At 34.4% G+C, this 21,893-nt stretch overlaps 1 protein-coding gene across 5 annotated transcripts; it reads right to left on the reverse strand.

Moving 5' to 3' along the window:
* Nucleotides 1-324: 324 nt before the first annotated feature.
* bcas1 (brain enriched myelin associated protein 1) lies at nucleotides 325-20,249 on the reverse strand. 5 transcript variants are annotated; one of them, XM_052090787.1, is made up of 13 exons: nucleotides 20,175-20,249; nucleotides 19,507-19,572; nucleotides 19,155-19,233; nucleotides 16,888-17,204; nucleotides 11,600-11,752; nucleotides 10,596-10,655; nucleotides 9,968-10,003; nucleotides 8,748-8,921; nucleotides 6,786-6,827; nucleotides 4,698-4,814; nucleotides 4,518-4,601; nucleotides 3,059-3,268; nucleotides 325-1,996 (listed from the first exon to the last, which is right to left on the reverse strand). In XM_052090787.1, the coding sequence occupies exons 2-13, from the start codon at nucleotides 19,543-19,545 to the stop codon at nucleotides 1,931-1,933; spliced, it is 1,377 nt and encodes a 458-aa protein (XP_051946747.1). In that variant the 5' UTR covers nucleotides 19,546-19,572; nucleotides 20,175-20,249; the 3' UTR covers nucleotides 325-1,930. The 5 variants fall into 5 exon arrangements, with proteins under 5 accessions (XP_051946747.1, XP_051946746.1, XP_051946748.1 ...); XM_052090786.1 differs by having other exon boundaries at nucleotides 8,748-8,927; XM_052090788.1 differs by lacking the exon at nucleotides 6,786-6,827 and having other exon boundaries at nucleotides 8,748-8,927.
* Nucleotides 20,250-21,893: the final 1,644 nt, after the last annotated feature.

The raw sequence follows: 21,893 nt of genomic DNA on the forward strand, positions 1-21,893 counted from the left end.
GTAATCAAGCCTGACAGTGAATAGTACATTTCTACAATGGCATCTGAAACTGAAAACTATTGATTTTATATGATGCCAAGCCGCTGGGTGTCAGTGTAAGTCCAAGATGACCCAAAGATAAAAGTTACTGAGTGCATCTTTAAGATAAAGCGTTTTTATTTAGAATAATAGAATCAACGTTATGTTCTAAGAGTGCTGCCTTGTGGTGGAATAATGCAAGGACACCACATATCATGTCAGCGCATAGCCAGATCTGCCCCTCCTATATATGAGGTATATCATGTCCCCTCATTGTTTGATTAAAGAAAAAGTCTGTTTACAGAGGAGAGAAATGATTTGTTTATTTTTATGAAATGGTTAAATTGACAAAAATGCAACAAAAGAGATAAAGAATGTCGAAGATTCATTGATAAAGTCTAAATTCTGAATTAGGACCCTTTACAATTTTACAAAAGTAGACAAGAAATTGGAAAAGTAGGGAAAACCAGAAAACATGATTTGAACACATTTAATATGTAGCAGAAAGTTTGAGACATATATGATGTGTGTTGTACAGTATATTTCTTAATTGTATAACATTGTATATAATGTCCTAATAGCAAGTGATGCATTCAAATCTAAAATCAAATTTAAATAGCAAAAACGAATGACATCTTAATTAGTTATAGATGGACGGCCAAGAAAATAAAAGAATATTTGGAATGTGATTTAGCAGGTTAAAATTAATAATAGTTTGGTTAGATTTGTAGAGTGGAAAATGAAAACAAAAGATTTGTGATGGTTGTGAAAACCATCATATAAATAATTTAGCACGTTGGTATAATATATGGTGACATATTAGCAGAATTGCATATAGGAAACTATAACAGTGATTTTGTTTTTCTTTTCTTTTTTGCCAAGAGGGGAAACTTAAGTGATTGTGATTACTTTGTGATCAGACAATCAGGTTGGAATTCAAATTGGCATTGTAGGATTCAGTGATATAGTTGATTGAATTAAGCATACAATGGGTCTTTGAGTAGGTTACTGTCCATGCAGTTAGTTTGTTTGTACAATCAGATAGTGAATGGTCACATAAATAACTTCTCTACATATGAAACAACCACATGATGTTTGCTTTGTACACTAGAGTATTAATGCACCATGCATGTGGTTGGCCATATTGCAGTTGGTGTTAGATGAGTATATTATGTCGATAAATGGTGTTAGTTTTAACATGCACAGGAAATAAAGAAAATACAGTAAATCTCTGTATGTAGAATTACAATTTCACTTTCGTTTTGGCTATCTCATGCCACATCATACAACTCCAACACGTTTTGCTTCATTGGAAAAACAATTACAAGTTTTTCCCTCCCCTCAAAGACATACGTAGCACTTGCTAAACAGGAAGTAGCTTTACACTTACTTCTACTCTCACTAGGGGATTCCACCACGTTTAATGGCATAATTGCTTTATAATTATTAACTTAGGGTCTCATAACTCTCATAACCACATTGGAAAGGGAAATTAAATTAAGGATTGATAATTACTTTAACTAGGGTCTACAGTGTCAAAACAAGTTAAAGGTGAAGTGTGATTTTTTTTGAAAGCTTAAGACAACTGTAAGCAATCCATTGGCTGGGTAAATACTATGGCTCTGTGGCACATTCAAATAGTTTCTCTGCTTGTTTGAGCATCCCGAAAAATGGCGTCAGTTTGAGGCGGGACTATTTGTTTGTTTGTCCAATGGAAGATGTGTTTGGCAAAGCTGTTGTAAACACTTATTATTTTCGCAATTCCATTTGATGCCACTAGAGGCGCAGACATGAATCACTTCACCTTTAATAGTTTCGCTCAATTTGGGTTATAACATTTAAATATGTATTCCTATTCACATGGTTGTCAATGTTTGTGGGGAGGAGGACTGATCAAAACAAAGACAGGGATTTATTTGGCCTTCTCGGGTGCCACAGGGTCCGTTTGCACTCCGGCATCAGAATGGCGTTTTTGGCCCTGCGAGACATACCAATGCATAATGCAACATTAGTGATCCTAACTAGCATGAAGGTTTTTGTTTTTTATTTGTTTGTAGTGGTGCCTGAAGCACAACCCTACACAACCTGTCTGCCAACTGGTCCTTTATTTACTTAAGTGTCAACAATGGATCTTGCTTTTACATATCCTATTTAAGCTCAGTTTTAGTTAAGTGAATGGTTAAGACGTTTGTGTGCTTTATTATCTTTGTATGCTGTAATTATTTCGTTTTCATTACACCTTTGTTTTATATGAATGACTTACAAGGATCATCTTAAAGTTGCGATAACTGTGTACACATATATATGAATATACACGGGAATTTATGTATTTTTTATTTTGAAACATTTAAAATAAAGAAACATTATGACATGCAATGTTTACGTTTTTGCACTATTTCTAGCAAATTTGTGAAATTGAACATGTTACACCAGATTTCGTGTCACTCAAATTGTTATGCTGATCATATGATTTGTACTGGAAGAAATCTGTATTAAATTAGAAAAATACAAAATACAAAATAGATGCATTTTATATATATATATTCTTTAAAGTTATTTTTTATTATTATGAGAAAGTTTTCAAAAATACTGAAACAAAGACAAAAGTTATTTCACAATAGAAGATTTTATACAATATTGAATTCCATGCAATTATATGTATTACGTGCAATATTTTTGTACCCAATTTGTTTTAATTTGATTTAAATGGTGTAACTACATTTAACATTCTTACTAAATCACATAAAAAGGTTCTTATCTGTTTGTAAAAGATGTAGATTTTGCTAACAGGTTGTCTTTTATATTTATTCTTTTGACCTCATTTATTACTTTGATCACCTCGAAGATCATTCTAGAACATGTTTTAAGATTAAAAGACAGACGACAATATGAAAATAATCACGAAGGATGGTTATAGATATCAGACCATACTACAAAAAGTGTCTCAATAACAGCATCTAACTGGCAAACTACAAAGATTGTAAATGCTCACAAATTTGTCCTCATGAATTCTTGTCTAATCTCTGGATTTCTACTTAACCAGGTTTTTGAAGAACAGGTTCAGGGAGTTCCTCTTCTCTAATTTGCGAGGGATGTTGGGCGAGGCGTTATCTGAGCTTGCCACTGATTTGTTGTCTGGGGCTACCGGTGGTGCTGGAGTGGCGGGTTTTGGCTCCTCTTTGGCCTTCACGGCAGGAGCAACTTCTACCACTGCGGGTGCAGCTGGAGTCTCCTTCTTGGGCTCTGGAGCCTTGAGATGATATAAATCAAGATGATTAATGAACTGTATTAAAAAATTATAATATATTATACAGAATATTTGTATATATTATATTTAAATAATATATCAAAATAGAATAATAAAAAACATGTAAATATATAGTAATTTATAATGATAAAATAATTTGATTATGAAAATAGTATATATATATATATATATATATATATATATATATATTTAATCTTATTAATATTTATTGTATGTATTATTTTATAATTATAGAATATATTATTATATATTTTTTATGTTATTTTATTATTCTATTTTGATATTTTTATATATATATATATATATATATATATATATATATATATATATATATATATATATATATATATATATATATATATTATATTAAACTATTTATGAAGTCCTAAAAATATTAGAAGATACTGTACATCACAAAAGATAAACAAACAGCAATTGCAAAGGGGTGAAATAAATCTAGACAGGGAACACATATACTGTTAAATGTATAACTTGTATGTGCTTTAAGTCACTTTGGACAAATACATTTGGCAAAAACATTTAAATAAAAAATACAAATAAAATGTGTTTCTATCTATAAAATAACATAATAAAATAAAAATCTAATTTGAAATATATATATATATATATTTCAAATTAGATTTTTATATATATAGTAATATATATATATATATATATATATATATATATATATATATATATATATATATATATATATATATATATATATATATACACAATTTAACAATGTAATTAATGTATTATATTCAATTCAATACATTTCATTTGATTATAATACATTTTATTTGATTATATATTGAATATATATTAATTTGAATATTATTAGATTGACATTTATGTATGAAGAAGCTGAAATATATTATAGTTTTGATTTGTAAAGTATTTTTTTTTTGGACACATCCTAATTCCCATATTATTTGTTGTATGGTTTTGATGACTTTACTATTATTCTAAAATGTGAAAAATAGTTGACCTAATAATAAAGAATGAGTCTCCTTGTCCAAATGTTTGTCTTGTAGTGCAGGTGAAAATATTAACTTAATATTAATAACAATGTCACTATTATGAAGCCTATAAAAACCAGTTAAAAGTTTAGTGCCAGAGAGCAGATATTTGACAACACAAATAAGTATGTCAGATGCAAAGCTCAGCAGTGCAACAAAAACCAGTTTGGTTAATATGAAAATGGCCACTGTATATTGCCATTTACCGATCCAGCGGCAACAAGAGTGACACTGGCGGCCGCGCTGGATGCAGCTGCCTGGATCCTAGTGCTCAGTTGGCCTAGCAGTACCTCAAATTCACACAAACCTGTTATTGCATGCAGCTCTCTAATGCAAAAAAAAAAAGAAAGAATAATCTGATGGTTATTAATCTGGCATGTGTTTACCTTAGGTTTGAACATTCCAAAAGACTTTTTCTCTTTTTTCTTCTCTTCTGGTTTGGGTGCTGGAGGTTCTTCGGGTTTGGCAGCAGCCTCAAGTGTGCTGGTCTTAGATGCGTCTACCTGCAGTGTTTTAGAAAGGTAAGGAAAAGGCTGTTGTTTGAACAGAAAATGTAAAGAACTGAGTTTGACTTTAGGTAGGTAGTGGAAGGATAGCAAGGAAGCATGTGAAAGAATTTTCAGCAGAGAGCTTAAAACAGATTACATTTAATTAACAAACAGAGAAGTAAATATTATAACTAAGGGCCCTTGTGACACTTTCCTTGAATAGGGTACAAAACAGGACTTGAAGCTCTTAAAAAATGTCAAATGAAATTTCAGGAGGACAAACTAAATGTTATTTCATTACATTATTAGAAAAAAATATAAATACATATTTTCTAAAATAATATTATAATTCTTTTAGGTTTGCAGTTTTTGCTGCCCTGTTACTCTGAATCAGGGCTGGACTGGGAAGAGAAATCGGCCCGGGATTTTATGTTCAGGTTCGCTGTCTTTTTTGCATATCGTGGCGCCGGTGGTCCATTCTGCATAACGTGGTGGCTCATTTTTGGTTATTGCGGCCCATTCTGCACGTTTCGCGGCCAACCCACCTTGCCCGCTCGGTTCTCCCGATGGCCATACTTCCCCTGATCGGCCCAAAAGTGTGTCGGCCCACCGGGAAAATGCCCGGTATGCCAGATTCCCAGTCCAGCCCTGCTCTGAATGTCTGAATACAGTTTAATACATGTTTACATTTTTGTGATTTCATTATTTTTAAGCATACATTACGTTAATAAAATGTATAACATTAAAACTAAATAATATGTGAGAAATACATCAGAATAGGTTACAGGATTGCAGATTTAGCCTTACTTACTCTATCATTCATTAGGGGCTAGCTTGTATGGGACCAAATATTGGTTTGTAGTTATTAACAAACTTTAATTTCCCATTAACCTGCCGGTGAGTTCAAAAGGGGGCACTATGTCACGAAAAACGTTTACGCTTCAAAGTCTCACATCTCTGAATACGTAAGTCAGTATTGTTTGAAAGCTTAGAATCTGAATTTATCACTACTAAATGTATGTTACATAAAATAATAACATAAGGCCTAAAAACATTTACGCTGCAAATCAGCGCCACCTAGAGTTCAAGTGGTAGAAATATTAATATGATTTAAAAAAGTATTTAAAATAGCACATTAATAAACAAATCATATATCAAATGAAAGCTTTCATTCACAGGAATGTGACAATACAATTTGTTTTGTTGCCCTAATACCATAGTTTGAAAGATTTTTTAAAGAATCATAAAATTAAATATGATTTCTGTAAGACATCAAATTCAAGCGTTAAATTTGTGCACTTATCACTGCGTGTGTGAGCCCCAAATAGCTAAAACGTTATCTGCTTTTACCTTAGGCAGTTATCTTAAAAATGTATAATTTTTTACTTGTTTGTGAGCTTGCTTATGTAAATATTCCAATGTTATATATAAGATGTCCCAAAAAAAAGTATCGATCCAGCAGGAAAAGCACCCTAAAAAAATCATCAGAAATATATGTTATTGACTATTGATAATGCAATGTTACCGCATTCAAAAGGGGAGGATCTCAGCTTTCTAATGACACCTGGATTGAGCTTCTAGTCCACTCAGAGGCCGAGATATTTGATGAAAAATTGGTGGTGGTGCATGAACTGAAAATTAGACTGAATGTCTATGGATGAGCATATCTGTAAAGGCTAAAATGCATTAGAGTACCACATACATGTTAGATCTGCATTTTGTAATGGAAGCTTGCTGCCATCTAGTAAAATAAAATAAGACTTTTTGGAGGGAGATGGAGTACATTTTGCTCAATGATGTAATTTCATTATTACAAATACTTTTCTGCAATGGATTGAATATCAATATCAATGACAATTTGTATCCTATTCATAGAAAGTGCCAAGTACAAGATGGAAGTATTAAATGCATGATGTTCTTTATAGGAAAACAGTCCCACCAGCATGCAACCCAAAAAGAGACAATCGTTCAGCTGAATGTATTTACCTGCTGTACCTCAACAGGCTTTTTCTCTTCCACCACAACAGGCTGTAGGCAAGCAAATATTTGCATTAAATTGACAATAAACTATGCAAGTTTGCACTGTTCTTTCAGTCTAAAAACGACAACTACTGAGTCACTGCACACAAAGCAGTGACTCAGTCATTGAATGCATCAGATGTAAGTTATGAAGTGGTGGAATGGAGAGCAGTGGAACCCAAATCACATGGTTTAGTTGGCTGGCTGTTTTGACATGAGGTAATGGCTGCTGTCAACATGATGTCACCATAACAGACGTTCAGTGCTTATTCATTATTTCTTGCATGTAAAAACCTTCCACACACAGATTCTTCTGTGCTGATTGAATATTATAATATAGAATCAGGTCTCTCACATAAATGGCGAAATAATATGAGCTCTAGATGGAAATATTTTGCATGTCTTGAGTTATAAGAAACAAAAATGGGATGAGTTTAGTTGATTTCTAAATGGCTGATGCATTCATTTGCCACTTTTGATGTCTTAACGCTGACTCCACTTGTTGTCTCCCCCTTAACATTTGCCTTAACAACCACCTTGCCTAGCAACACCTCCAATTCACATTACTCTGTTATGGTGGGCCACATACAATACGCCACATATAGTATCTAATAAGAATCTAATTTCTTGAGAAGTTATTGAAACAATGTTACAGTAGTAACAGCTTTATGTACAAAGGCCAAACATGTATTTGGACACGTTTTGAAACTTAAAAATGTATGAATTGAAATTGCATTAGATAACAAAATATCACAATAAGGCACATCTGCAAACATTTGATGCTAGGCCTTTTCTAAGGACTAATGCCACTTTTCTGAGCCATTTTTGCAATTACTTTAACCCAACTGGCACAAGGTGATTTTTAGTGGATGTATGAAGTCAGTGACCCTCAAATTCACACAGGTGTCCTAAAGTAACCACAGGTCTAGTTCCTCACATTAACTATGGACATGTTTCACTAACATTTGACAACCAGAATGTGTCTAAATACTTTGTCATATTTTTGAACTATATACTGAAATTATGGTTTTATAATTCTAAAGCTAACAAACCTGTTTTTTTTTTTTTTTCAAAAGGTTTGTTATTGCCATATTTCTTTAAAATAAATGCCAAATAATTGGTTTGATATTTTGTTATATAATACAAAGACATAAAATTAGTTTTTAAGTGTCGCTCAAAGAAATAGTCAACCCTAAAATGAAAATTCTCTCATCATTTACTGACCCTCATGCCATCCCAGCTGTGTATGACTTTCTTTCTTCTGCTGAACACATGCAAAGTTTTTTGGAAGAATATTTTAGCTCTGTAGGTCCAAATAATGCAAGTGAATGGTGACCAGAATTTTAAAGTTCCAAAATGCACATAAAGGTAATCCATAAGACTCCAGTGTCTTAACTTCAGAAGGGAAGTAATGGGTAAGAACAAAACAATTTTTTTTATGTGTATCTTGCACGTTCAAGAATTCAAGCTCGATTACACATCCTAGTGCTTTACGCATGTGCAGAATGCTGGATGGAAGCTGCTGATGTCAAGATTTATTGTGAAAAAGGAGTTACATTTTGGTCTGTTCGCACTGATAAACTTTTAGATTGGTTCAAAATACATGGATTAAACCACTGGAGTCATATGGATTACTTTTATGCAGCCTTTATGTGCTTTTTGGAGTTTCAAAGTTCTGATCACCATTCACTTGCATTGTATGGACCTACAGAGTTGAGATACTCTTCTAAAAATCTTTGTTTGTGTTCTGCAGAAGAAAGAAAGTCATACACATCTGGAATGACATGAGGGTGAGTAAATAATGAGAGAATTTTAATTTTTGGGTGAACTATGCTTTTAAGTGTCCGAATACATTTTGGGGGACCACTTTATGTGGTTTGTAGTAATCTGCATCAACTCCTGAAAGTGTAGTAGCAGGTGTGTGATTACCTTTGAACGGAAGAGTTTGCTGAAAGGACTGTCTTTGGGTTTGGTCTTGGTCGAGCTGTCTGCTGCTTTTGCTGCAGCTGCTGCAAGCGTTTCCTCTTTCTTCACCACTGGCTCTACTTTGTTTTCCATCTTAGGTGGTGCTGGGGGAGGTGGAGGAGGTGCCTTGGGTGCTTCCTGTACCTTATAAAAGAGTGTATATTTAATTTCAAGCACAAAACAGCTGACGGTATCTATCTATCTATCTATCTATCTATCTATCTATCTATCTATCTATCTATCTATCTATCTATCTATCTATCTATCTATCTATCTATCTATCTATCTATCTGTCTATCTGTATCTATCTATCTATCTATCTATCTATCTATCTATCTATCTATCTATCTATCTATCTATCTATCTATCTATCTATCTATCTATCTATCTATCTATCTATCTGTCTATCTGTCTCTATCTATCTATCTAGCTATCTGTCTGTCTGTCTGTCTGTCTGTCTGTCTGTCTGTCTGTCTGTCTATCTATCTATCTATCTATCTATCTATCTTTCTGTCTATCTGTCTCTATCTATCTATCTATCTATCTATCTATCTATCTATCTATCTATCTATCTATCTATCTATCTATCTATCTGTCTATCTGTCTCTATCTATCTATCTATCTATCTATCTATCTATCTATCTATCTATCTATCTATCTATCTATCTATCTATCTATCTTTCTTTCTGTCTGTCTGTCTGTCTTTCTGTCTGTCTGTCTGTCTGTCTGTCTATCTATCTATCTATCTATCTGTCTGTCTGTCTATCTATATGTCTGTCTGTCTATCCATCTATCTATCTATCCATCCATCCATCCATCCATCCATCCATCCATCCATCCATCCATCCATCCATCCATCCATCTATCTATCTATCTATCTATCTATCTATCTATCTATCTATCTATCTATCTATCTATCTATCTATCTGTCTGTCTGTCTGTCTGTCTGTCTGTCTGTCTGTCTGTCTGTCTATCTATCTATCTATCTATATGTCTGTCTGTCTGTCTGTCTGTCTGTCTATCTATCTATCTTATTGGAAATCACAAAATTCAAAGCATATTTATTTCATATTACGTTATATTATATTAGTTTATGGTGCTCGGCTTATTAAGATAAAGTTAATGGAATAAAAAAAAAGGTTAAATATAATAGAGGAATAAAATATATGAAAGGAAGTGCTCACATTTGTTGATGGTGCTGGTGGAGTCTCTTTCTGTGGCTGCACAAAGAGACAAAAGACCAAACAGTCCGACAATCAATATCAGCATCACGTATTCAGACATATTTGGCTGGAGATCTTTCGTATAACTGCTGCGATATGAGGGCCAGAGGACCCGTTTTTTAAAGCAAGTTTATATGCATATGCAAATGGGCCTGGGGCCATACAATGCAAAGAATTTGGACAGAGGTCTAGCGAATTTGATTTTTAGCCATACATCAAGAAAGACCAGAAACAGTGATTTCATCTTGAAAGTATAGATTTTCAGTCAGATAGCACAGAAAAATAAACTGTGATCCAAATCAACCAATCAATCAATAAATAAACAGAACATGCAAATAAATAAACAATAAGGATAAATAAACAAATGAATAGTTGAAACAAAATGTCAAAATAAACAACAAACAATAAGCACAGTAAATGAATACAAAAATATATACATTAATAAATAATGGGAAAATAAATAAACAATAAGGATAATAAATATTTAACATTTGAGCAATTTCATGCAACACAACTGAAGACTAATGGAAAAATATATTATAATATATACTGTATCATATGGGTAGTGCGACTATCTAGGTTTTATTACCTGGTCTTTTGAAGCATCAGGAGTAGCTTTGGCTTCTTTGCTTGTTTTGGTCGGACTGACCTTCACATGCAGAAAAGAGAATGGAGACATGGAAACATTAAAGTGACTGTGAAAAAGCATCAGAGTAGCTAGTTTAAGTGTTCAGGTACTCCATGTTAAAGAGATATACCTATTCATCTGCACAGAGATGAAGATGTCAAAATGGAGACATGAAAAATGTATCTTTTGTGAAGATAGTGCCTGTCTGTCAAAATGAGATGGACTCGATTTGCCACAGGCACACAAAGGGTTTCCTAGCAGAGACAGTTTGGAACATGTTTCTCGTATTGAGTCAGCCATTGTCCTCTGGAGATGGCGTAGGCCTACCCGTGCTTTATCAGAGCACATCACAACTCCAAACGCATAGTCCTCCCTTGTAAGCTCACATTATGCAGCAAACAAAAGGCTGCCACATTCTGACATGTGCAAAGACTTCATTTAGCAGTGTGCCATGGATAGCTGAACAGATATCAGTGTAACAAATACTACAATGATAGAGTAAAAATTCCTTTTTCTTCATTGTCGACTGGCGCAGTAATTCCAAATGTTTACATCGCAGTCAAATATACACAACTACAAACCTTCCTATTTTTCTCTGTGGGTTATTTACACTGCACACTCATTTCACGTTGCTCTAACTCTAATTTAAAAAGTACTCTTTCCTTCATACTTGATTTTCAATTTCACGTAGTTCAACTGGTAGAGTATTGCACTTGTAACGACAAGATCTTGGGTTCAGTTCCCAGGGAACACACAACCTGATAAAATATATAGCTTGAATACATGGCAAGTCACTTTTATTATTCCTCTGGTTCATATAGTAGTGCATGGTTCGAATCCCAGGGAACACAATCTGATTAAATGTATAGCCTGAATGTATAGCACTGTAAAGTTTAAATGTTTGTCTGAAAGGAACAAAATGCTTCCAAATCATGTGAAATTAAACAGAAGTAAATTGTACTTACAAATGTTTTGAAAAAGTTCATAACTGTTTTTTCTGCTTCTTTAACTTCCTCTGATGGATCAATTTCTTCGGCGACTTCCACAAGAAGGGATTCGAGAGATGTATCTTCCGGCTCTGGCTCAGGCTCTGTGCTTCTCTTAATGTCCACTGAATCCTATAGACAAATCCAGATAATTAGTGTTTCAACCCTACAGCTGATGTGCAATAGCTGCATTGACATAGGGACACAATTCCATCCATGCCTCTGCCTACTCAGGCCAGCAGCAACAATCATTCTTTTATTAACGCCTGTGTCCCCCCTCACTCATTGATATTCAGCAATGTGCTGGACTTAAAGTCTGTGCATGCTTTAGCTAAGAAAATGTGTTATATTTATATTATATACTGTACTGTATGTGGTGACATCATGACATCTAACATCTCCTTTTGTGTTCCATAGAAGATGAAAAAAGTAATATAGGTTTGGGACTGTGTGTGAGTAAATGATGACAGAATGTGTGGGTGAACTCTCTCATTAAGGCAAGAGATCTCCTACACTTGAACACAGATATTAATACAGTAGGCTATGTAGCTTTTGAAAACGCTGTTAGTTTCATGCAAATGGAAATTATAAGAAACAGACAATGCAAATATTTCTGTTGAAGGGTAATGATTTTGTCTGAGAGACAGTTGCATAGACAAAACAATTAAACAAACATAAACAATTAAACACATGCTCAAAAATGGTTACACAGTTACTTCATCATCATTCAGTGAAAAGGGCCGGGTGCTCATATACTAAAGAGTATAGAGTATATGTAAGAGTACAGACAGTAAATAATATATATGTAGTCTACAAAAGTATAAGGTATATCTACTGTATATTTAGCTTATAAAAGTATAGGGTATACATAAAAGTACAGACTGTAAAGAACCTGTATGTAGTCTATAAGAGTTTAATGTCTATTAAAGACATCAAAGAATCTCCATGTAGTCTATAAGAGTATATAGTGTCTATGAGAGTAAAGACAATAAAGAATCTTGTGGCAGGGCGGAGGGCGGGGACGGGTCGTGATCCTACACACCCGGTCCCGTATTAGGCTAATTAAGCCACCGTGAGGGATAAAGGTCGACTGCAGAGGATCGTGCGAGAGAGAGAGAGATCGTTTACGGACATGTCCGTCATGTGTGTGTTTGTGTATGTGCTTTTGGTTTGAGTTTAATTAAATTATGATTTATATTGACAAGCCGGTTCTCACCTCCTTGCCCATCTTAACCCCCTTACATTGGTGCTGAAACCCGGGACCGGTTGTGTAGGATCACCCGGCCCCGCCCTCTGCCCTGCCACATATCTCTATGTAGTATATAAGAATATAGGGTGTCTATAAGAGTAAAGACCATAAATAATCTTTATGTTATTTATAAGAGCATATAAAGTCTACAAGAGTAAAGAATTGATATAAGAGTAAATACTATAAAGAATCTATAAGAGACTATAGTGTCTATAAGAGTAAAGACCATTAATAATGTATATGTAATCTACAAGTGTATACAATTTCTATAAGGTAAAGACAGTAAAGAATCTATATTTTGTCTATTGGATTATAGAGTATACAGTATGTAAGAGTAAATACAGTTTGAATCTTTATGTTAATTTTGTGTTATTTGACACTGATCAATGTTCAATCACGCAACTCTTTAAGAAAGAAGAATATTTAGTACTTTAGTATCACTCATGCCATGAGTTGTCCATGCAGCAGCATTTCAAATACGTGCATGTTTGAATGCATGCATCAATTCAAGAGGTCTGACTTACAGTACTGCAGTGCACAAAGTCCTCTTGGATCTTAAGGGTGAAATCATTCTCCTCTTCTGTGACAACATCTCTGTTGTCACTGACCTTATTTGTACATGTGAACTCATCCTTATCAGTCATGCAAAATTCAATTGTGATATGAATGGTGCTTTCCACAGCACAGATATCTACACTGACTGGCTTGTATGAAGCATCTTCTAATGCTTTAGTGCACACAGATCTCAGCTGAGAAAGCAATTTTTCAGATTCTGTTGAAAATGTTTTACTTTCTGTCTGTAAATGCGTAGGTTCTTCAACACATCTAGGATGACTGAAATCAGTGCAGACAGAGATGTTCTGTAGTTGAGCTGGTTCCTCGATAATCACCCAACTTTCTTCATCTATAGCTGCTGTTCTATTAGCAAGTAAGATGGACTCGACTGTCACAGGAGCTATTTGTTCTTCAACAATCAGAGCTTGTTCCATAGATATCGATTCTGGTTACACAGTCTTGATATTGTTCTTCAGAACAAGCTTCTTCAAAATGTTCTCTGGCTCCTCTTCTTTATATATTTGCCCCATTGTTTCTTCAGGAACATCTATTTGCTCTTGAATAACCGAGCTAGGTTCTTCCATCCCAGTTTGTGATGCTTCCATCCCAATTTCTGGATCTTCAACACCTAAAATTTGGTCCTCTGCAATCTGCAAGATTTCCTTAACAATAGCTGCAATTTCTTCAGCGAATAGCAGTGGCTCCTCATTTCCAATGACTGGTTCCTCAACATGAGACAAGACCTCTACAGTATCAACTGTATCTGAAGATATACCTTTTACAGTAACGCTATCTATTTGATCAGTTACTTTAATACATTTTTCGGAAACAGCTTCACTTGCAAGACAATCCTGCAAGACTCCAATAACAATAGCTGATTCAGGCACATTCTCAGTCGTTAATAGTTCTTCTGTGTCTGATATGAAGATTTCAACAATTTCTATCAGTTCTTCATCTTCTATCAAGACTTGTTCAGCACCAGCAGTCTTGGGTTCTTCATATTCTAATGATATGGGCACCTTAGCATTAACTGCTAATCCCTCTTCTACATCCATCTCACGTTCTTCAGTTCCTACCACTGGCTCTTCAGATACAATAGCAGATTCCTCAACAACGATTGGTGGTTCTTCAGCAACATCTACTTGTTCCTGTGTACCGTACCAATCTGGGAGGACCTTTAAGCAGGTCACAGTTTCAACATCAGTTCTTGATGACACCAGAGGGATGTTCTTGGTCAACAAGCTTGAATCTGTAGATGAATCTTCAGATATGGGCTCCCCGGGAATGGCGTTAGTCGATTGCAATTTGAACTTCTTTACAACTTCCTTAAGAATCTCCTCTTGGCCTGTATTAATGAATGCTGGATCCTTTTGAAATGAGAAATTAGTATACATGGGTCAGATCGCAGTGCATATAAATTCATTCCAAGGATGTGTTGTAACCTCGAAGATGCTTGGGAGAAAATTTCAGGTGTCTTGCATTTGAACAGTCAGACAAAAACTCATCAGCTAAAGCAAAATTTGAAAGCAACACTGTTTTTATGGTGATTGTGCTTCAAGTTGCGGTTCACACATAAAATGGGTGAACAAGAATTATGTGCCAAGCTTCCACCATCAATATATTTTTCTTTCTACACTAAAAGCAAAAAGGCTGCACGACATGACTAAATCACAATTAATCAAAACATATTTGATATTTCAAATACAGCCATGAGGATTGTGACCAATGACTTCACATTGGGTGGGGCTGCCCAGCAGGCCACGTCCACACAAATACGTTTTTGGTTGAAAACTACATGATTTTGCTAGATTTACGCCTTTACATAATTTTTGAAAAAGATATTTATCACCGCATACTTTGGAAAATGGCATCATGGTGTGTTCACGTTGTGTTAGAGTTACTGTTAATATGAGATAACAACTCTAATCTGAACTGTTCATGTCCTCTGACTTAGAAATCATTTGATGACAACATTAAATATTGGAATTTGGAATGCCCAATTCCCACTACTTAGTTGGTCCTCATGGTGGCGCAGTTACTCGCCTCAATCTGGGTGGCAGAGGACAGTCAATCCATGCATTTTATCACATGGCTCATTGTGCATGACAACACGGAGACTCACGGCACGTGGAGGCTCATGCTACACTCAGCGATCCATGCACAATTTACCACGTGCCCCATTGAGAGTGAGAACCACTTATCGCGGCCACGAGGAGGTTACCCAACGTGACCCTCCCTAGCAACCGGGCTAATTTGGTTGCTTAGGAGACCTGGCTGGAGTCATTCAGCACACCCGTGACTCCATGGGTGGTAGTCAGCGTCAGTACTCGCTGAGCTACCCAGTTCCCATTTCAAAATGTTTACAAACAAAGAAAGCACACCAGGTAACTTTGGCTATTATAAAACGGCAAATGAAATGTATATACTTCCCATAAATGTTGAAGCCACAGCCATTTTGTTTGTTTGTCCTCCACAGAAAATGGAGACTTTTGAAAATGCAATCTATTAGCACTTACTTTGTAAAGTTATGACATTTGGAAAATGAAAACCGATTTGTGTGGTGTGGCCTCAGATTAAAGAATATTCCCGGTTCGATACAAGTTAAACTCAATCAACAGCATTTGTGGCATAATATTGATAACAACAAAAAATTATATAGACTTGTCCTTACTTTTCTTTACATTGAGGCACTTACAATGGAAGTGAATGGGCCAATTTTTGAGCCTTTAAATACTCTCTATTTCAAAAATATAGCCACAAGAAGTAAACAATAAAAATAAACTCAGTGTAAAGTGACGTTTGAAGTGTGAAGTTTTACAACTTTGTTGCCAGGACGATGCTCAAATAATACATCGGTTTTAACAGAAGAATTATTTAAGAAGTAAGTGCTTTTATAAAATTACAGGTTTCACATTTCTGCTTTTAAACCATACAAATAGTGGAGTGGTGGTGGTGTAGTGGGCTAAAGCACATAACTGGTAATCAGAAGGTTGCTGGTTCGATCCCCACAGCCACCACCATTGTGTCCTTGAGCAAGGCACTTAACTCCAGGTTGCTCCGGGGGGATTGTCCCTGTAATAAGGGCTCTGTAAGTCGCTTTGGATAAAAGCGTCTGCCAAATGCATAAATGTAAATGCAAAAATTAGCCCCTTTCACTTCCATTGTAAGTGCCTCACTGTAACCTCAATCCTTGAAAAAATCTAATAAAATTAAGAAAAGGAGGTATGATTCAAAATAAATGTTTGTTGTAATCAACATTATGCCACAAATGCTGTCGGTTGAGCTTAACTGGTATTGAACCTGAAATATTCCTTTAGCATGAAAGATAGAATTTATAGTTTTTTGCTTGTTGCAACATATCTAGTTATGACACTAGTGTGAGGGTATTGAAAGCAAATCCGAAGGATACTTTTTCTGAGAGGTAAAGGGGAAAAAATAGTAATGCTGAGCAACTTCTACTCACAGGCTGCAGGTCAATTTTCAAATCCAGCACTTTGACCTGTCCATCAACTGCATCAGATTTCACTGGTTCAATCTTCTTTTTGAACATTTTACCAAAGATGTTGGTCACCTCTTTTTCAACAAGCTGTTGGGCCTCTTTTTGGGGTTCTGTATCAGTTGCGGCTGTCGTTTCATTCTCATGGGTTGTTTCCACATGTGCAGGTTTGTTGGCTTTTTTGCTGTCCACTTCCTCTTTACCTGCTGACGGTTTTGGGCTCTTTACGTCAGTCTCTGGTGGGATTTCACACTTTTGCTGAACTACGGCTTCTTTGCTAGCCACTGGACAAAAGAAAATACAAACAATTATGCATGCTTTGTAAATCCCGTATGAAAATGTTATATATGGCAATACATGTAAAACACATACTGGTATATAATATGTATGTTTATGTATGTTTATTCACTGAAAAATTCGCATACTTGTGTATATTCATGCAACAAATGTTTTAAAATACAACAAAAAAATGACAGTTTTTATTTACTGGATGTAACATATATTTTTCTAAATATACACAGAAATCATCACACATATATTTTCTATGAATTTCAACATACATACTCAGGGTTGGGAGGATTACTTTTGAAATGTATTCCACTACAGATTACAGAATACATGCTGTAAAATGTAATTTGTAATGTATTTCGTTAGATTACTCAATGTCAGTAACGTAATCTAAATACTTTGGATTACTTCTTCAGCACTGGTAGATATTTTCTCTTGTTTTGACTATAAAAACACTGCCGGTACAGTAAGACAAAATACACATGTTAAAAATACATTCTCTGAAAAACCCTAAATATCTTATGCAGTGTTGTTTCTAAAACAAGATAAATCAAACTGATCTTGTTTTAAGGATTTTTTGATATTTTTACAGGAAAAACAAAACAAAAGTTATTATCACAAATTCCTAATATCAAAGATCTGACTGGAAAAAAGGTAATTATGATCCAACGGGAATTTTCTTGATAAAAAATATTATCGTGTCTGGTAACATGTGCATGTAAAATTGCTAGAAATTGCATTTTAGCTTAGCATAAAGCTAACAATTTACACATTGTTTATTTCTATTTCTTGTGCTCCAAACTTACTTCAAACGTACTTCTCTGTCTGCTCGTATGAATGTAACACATCATAAGTGTTTCACCGCTGTTCAAATGCACTTTGGATCTCATCATTTATATGTAGAAATGTTTTCCATCTTAAAGGACTAAATATTAAATGAAACGCAAAATAAAAAGTAATCTCTTCAGTAATCAAAATACTTTTTGAATGTAACTGTATTCTAATTACCAATGATTTCAATTGTAACTGTAGTGAAATACAGTTACTTATATTTTGTATTTTAAATATGTAATCCCATTACATGTATTCTGTTACTCACCAACCCTGCCCATATCACATATATAGATACATGTATTAGTTTGCATAAGTGAAAAACAGCGTTCTTCATGTTGCACATGCCCATTAGAATATATGCTACAAACAAATAGTGGAATTGGAAATTTAATTACTATAATTAAATACTATATGAACTATCATTTTATATATACAGTATGTAGGTACTCATATATGGTCCATGTTTTTATTTAAATGTTCTTATCATAATTTATATTGGTAATACTTTACAATAAGTTTCCATTCGTTAACATTAGTTAATACATTAGGTATCATGTTAGTTCATTAACTAATATACAACTTTTAATTAAAGAAAATATTTCTGTATGTTGACATTAACATTAACAAGGATTATTAAATGTTGTAAAAGTATTGTTCATTGTTAGTTCATGTTAACAAATGTTGTTAACTAATGCAAACAGATGGAACCTTATTGTAAATTGTTACCATTTAATACAAAATAATAGAAAATAGCAAATAATTTTAATCATATAATCAGAAGCCTTCAGATCAAAAGGTTTTAAAGATCCTGAAAAACATGTTCAGTCAAGTGTGTCCAAAGTTTTAACTCGTAGTGTACGATATACAAATTAAACACCACTTTATCCACCATGTGTCTGCTACAACACCCAAAGTTTATACAGAGCTTTGAGTCATGTTCTCGATTGTGGGTTTACTTGCTCACTTAATCCAAACAATGTACATGGCAGCAGGAGAGTTTAACCTTGAGAGTTTCCTTTCTGTTTTCTTATTTGAATATAATGATGCAAAGAAAAAGAACTTGTCTGCTTGACAGTAATATAGAATAAATGCATAGCATATCGTGTACGTACCAGGTTCTGGTGAGCCTGGAGGTGGGACTGCGTGTCCATTCATTTCTCCATTTTGGACCTTTTTGTCAACAGCATTTGGCTGGCAAATTATACAGCATTTGTAAGTTTCATACTTGATGTTAGAGACAATTTGGCATGCTAGTTGTGTTCACATTTTCTTAGATGTCTCAATAAACATAACACTCTCACGTGACTGTATTAGGCAAAATAATTAATTGAAAGAGAAAGTCTTAAATCAGCTTTACTAATAAAATTCCTCATCTACATTGTAATACAGAGAAAATGACTTTTAGGAATCTTTCAAAATGGCAAAGTCGTAAAAAACATAAACACACATGTAAACAATTTTTACCTTTTGCCTCTTCTTTTGAGTCGACTGCTCGTTTCCCATTTTGACTTCAGGCCAGCAACTGAAAATCTGCATTGACATTGCAAATACGTTTACAGACTGTCATTGAAAATAGAAAATGGTGGTCCAAGGCTCTTCTTCTGGTAAAAATTGGTATCACATTTAATGTTTTAAAACTGTTTCCCTCTAATGCAAACACAAAAAACATATCTATTAAAATATGAGTGACATCTACACTTTACGAACTTTAGACCACCTCAATAAAATTATTCCATGGCCTGTTACAAGAGTTGAAATCAACCAAATAACTAAATTCAATTAGCTCATGGGTTTCTACTGTAAAGGCTATAGGTTTGAAACCAGTCGTAGATGATCAGTGATTAAATGTTTAAAGGATAGTTCACCCAAAATAAAAAATAAAAAAGGAGATGTTAAGCAGTGTTAGCTTCAGTCACCATTTACTTCCATTGCATCTTTATTTTTTCATACAATGAAAGTGAATATAGTGACTGGCGCTAATATTCCGCCTAACATTTCCTCCGCAGAATAAAGAAAGTCAAATGGGTTTGGAACACATTGGGGGTGAGTAAATAATGAAATCATTTTTATTTTGGGTAAACTACTTCTTTAAATATTATTTCTAACAATTATACAGCAATATTTGCATTTACCTTCCCAGTGTGTTGTGCTTCAAATAGGCAATTCGAATAGAATCCAAATAGTTTCCCAACCTCGATTAAAGTAATCAACAGCACTCTGCTATCTGTCAAGCCTGTGTGTACACATATACCTGTCCTGAGGGAGGGTGGGTGGGGCTCCAAATTAGTTAAGTTGCATGAAATAAGACTGTGGTTAACATATGTTAATGTTGAACTCATGATCAAGTTCAAATATTTTTCACTGATGAGCTATTTTAAATAGAAAGTGCTGAGCTTTCTTTCATTTGATCCAACACAGATAAGATAACTTTCTAGAAATGGCATAAAACTATCCTATCCAGTCAAAGCACTGAACTAGATAAAGTGTCAAACTGCTCTGAGAACAGCTCTTGAGGGCCACTCTGTTTTGTAGGTGTGGTTGGACCCAAACAGGATGTGTGTAAAGGATATTCATTTCTCAGAGTTTATTTGCTCCGTTTGACTCTCATCCATGACACCAACCTAAGTCTTTATTTATTTAATGGTGGCTCACTATCTAAATACAATGGGAAGGAACAGCAAAGGAATTTTAAGGGATAGTTCATCCGAAATGAAAATTCTGTCATCAGAATTTGTTTGTCATCATGTTTGTTTCATACAATGAAAGGGAATTCTGTCTAGCATCTCCTTTTGTGTTCTACAGAAGATTTGGAACAACATGAGGGTGAATAAAGGATAACAGAATTTTCATTTTGTGGAAAACAGCCCCTTTAATTTGTAAAAGTCAACATTTGAATGATGAGGACAAAGGAACAAAATAAAAAAACAAAAATGTCCTTTGAGCTAGTAAATGTGGGCTGTAACTTAACATCAGGTAATGTAGGAATATCGATTGGGTTATCTGTTTTTACAATCTGTTAAACTGATCAATTTAAGCTTATCTTTCTACACAAAGTAATTGCTGTTGTGTTGTTTGGGTAGCACAATAATCCCTGGATTTGATCAGTCGTCTGATTCAGGTGGTTGTAAACAGAATCTCATTTCACAGGTCTTTAGAATAGTTGTCTCATAACTTATACAGGGAAACTGGGCAAGTTATCAAACATTTTACCCCATCGAATTTCCCAGGCCAACTTGATTTTTGAAAGTCAGTTTTATACCTTAAAGTCTTGGCAACATAAAAGAAATTGAACATTTCCACATCTATTGCCCAAGAATAAAGATACAGTTCATTGACCTTTTGTGACAACATGTTCCAATAAGGGGGAAGGCCATTCCACTATATGGGGTAAGTTATCACAATGGGAATCTGCTATTGAAACTCTTTTACTCTTGCTTTAATGCCCCTAAAAAAACAAGAGTTAACTTTAAAAAGGCAACCAGCTACAAAGCATTTTTGAGTTTACTCAACTTAGGGCAAATTAGCTGTACTAACTTGATACTATACACTCAATACAATACGTTAAGCAAGCTGAAAAATATCAATGATCATTAAGTTCAGTAAACTTGCATTGATAAGGACAGCTGTCTATCATTTTCAATATTCTTGAAAATAATATAAATATATTCTTTATTATGCAGATCTACATTTCTACCTAAGATCATGTGTGAGACCCACCAAGATACTAAAGAGTTGGTCCAACTTAAAAAGTGGTGTAGTGGTGTCAATTACTTCCAAATATCACAAGTTACTTCAACTTCATAACTAAAGAAACTTCATCAAAGCGAACACCGATCACAACTTTTCACAGC

The sequence above is a fragment of the Xyrauchen texanus genome, chromosome 25 (assembly GCF_025860055.1).
Source record: "Xyrauchen texanus isolate HMW12.3.18 chromosome 25, RBS_HiC_50CHRs, whole genome shotgun sequence".
NCBI lineage: Eukaryota > Metazoa > Chordata > Actinopteri > Cypriniformes > Catostomidae > Xyrauchen > Xyrauchen texanus.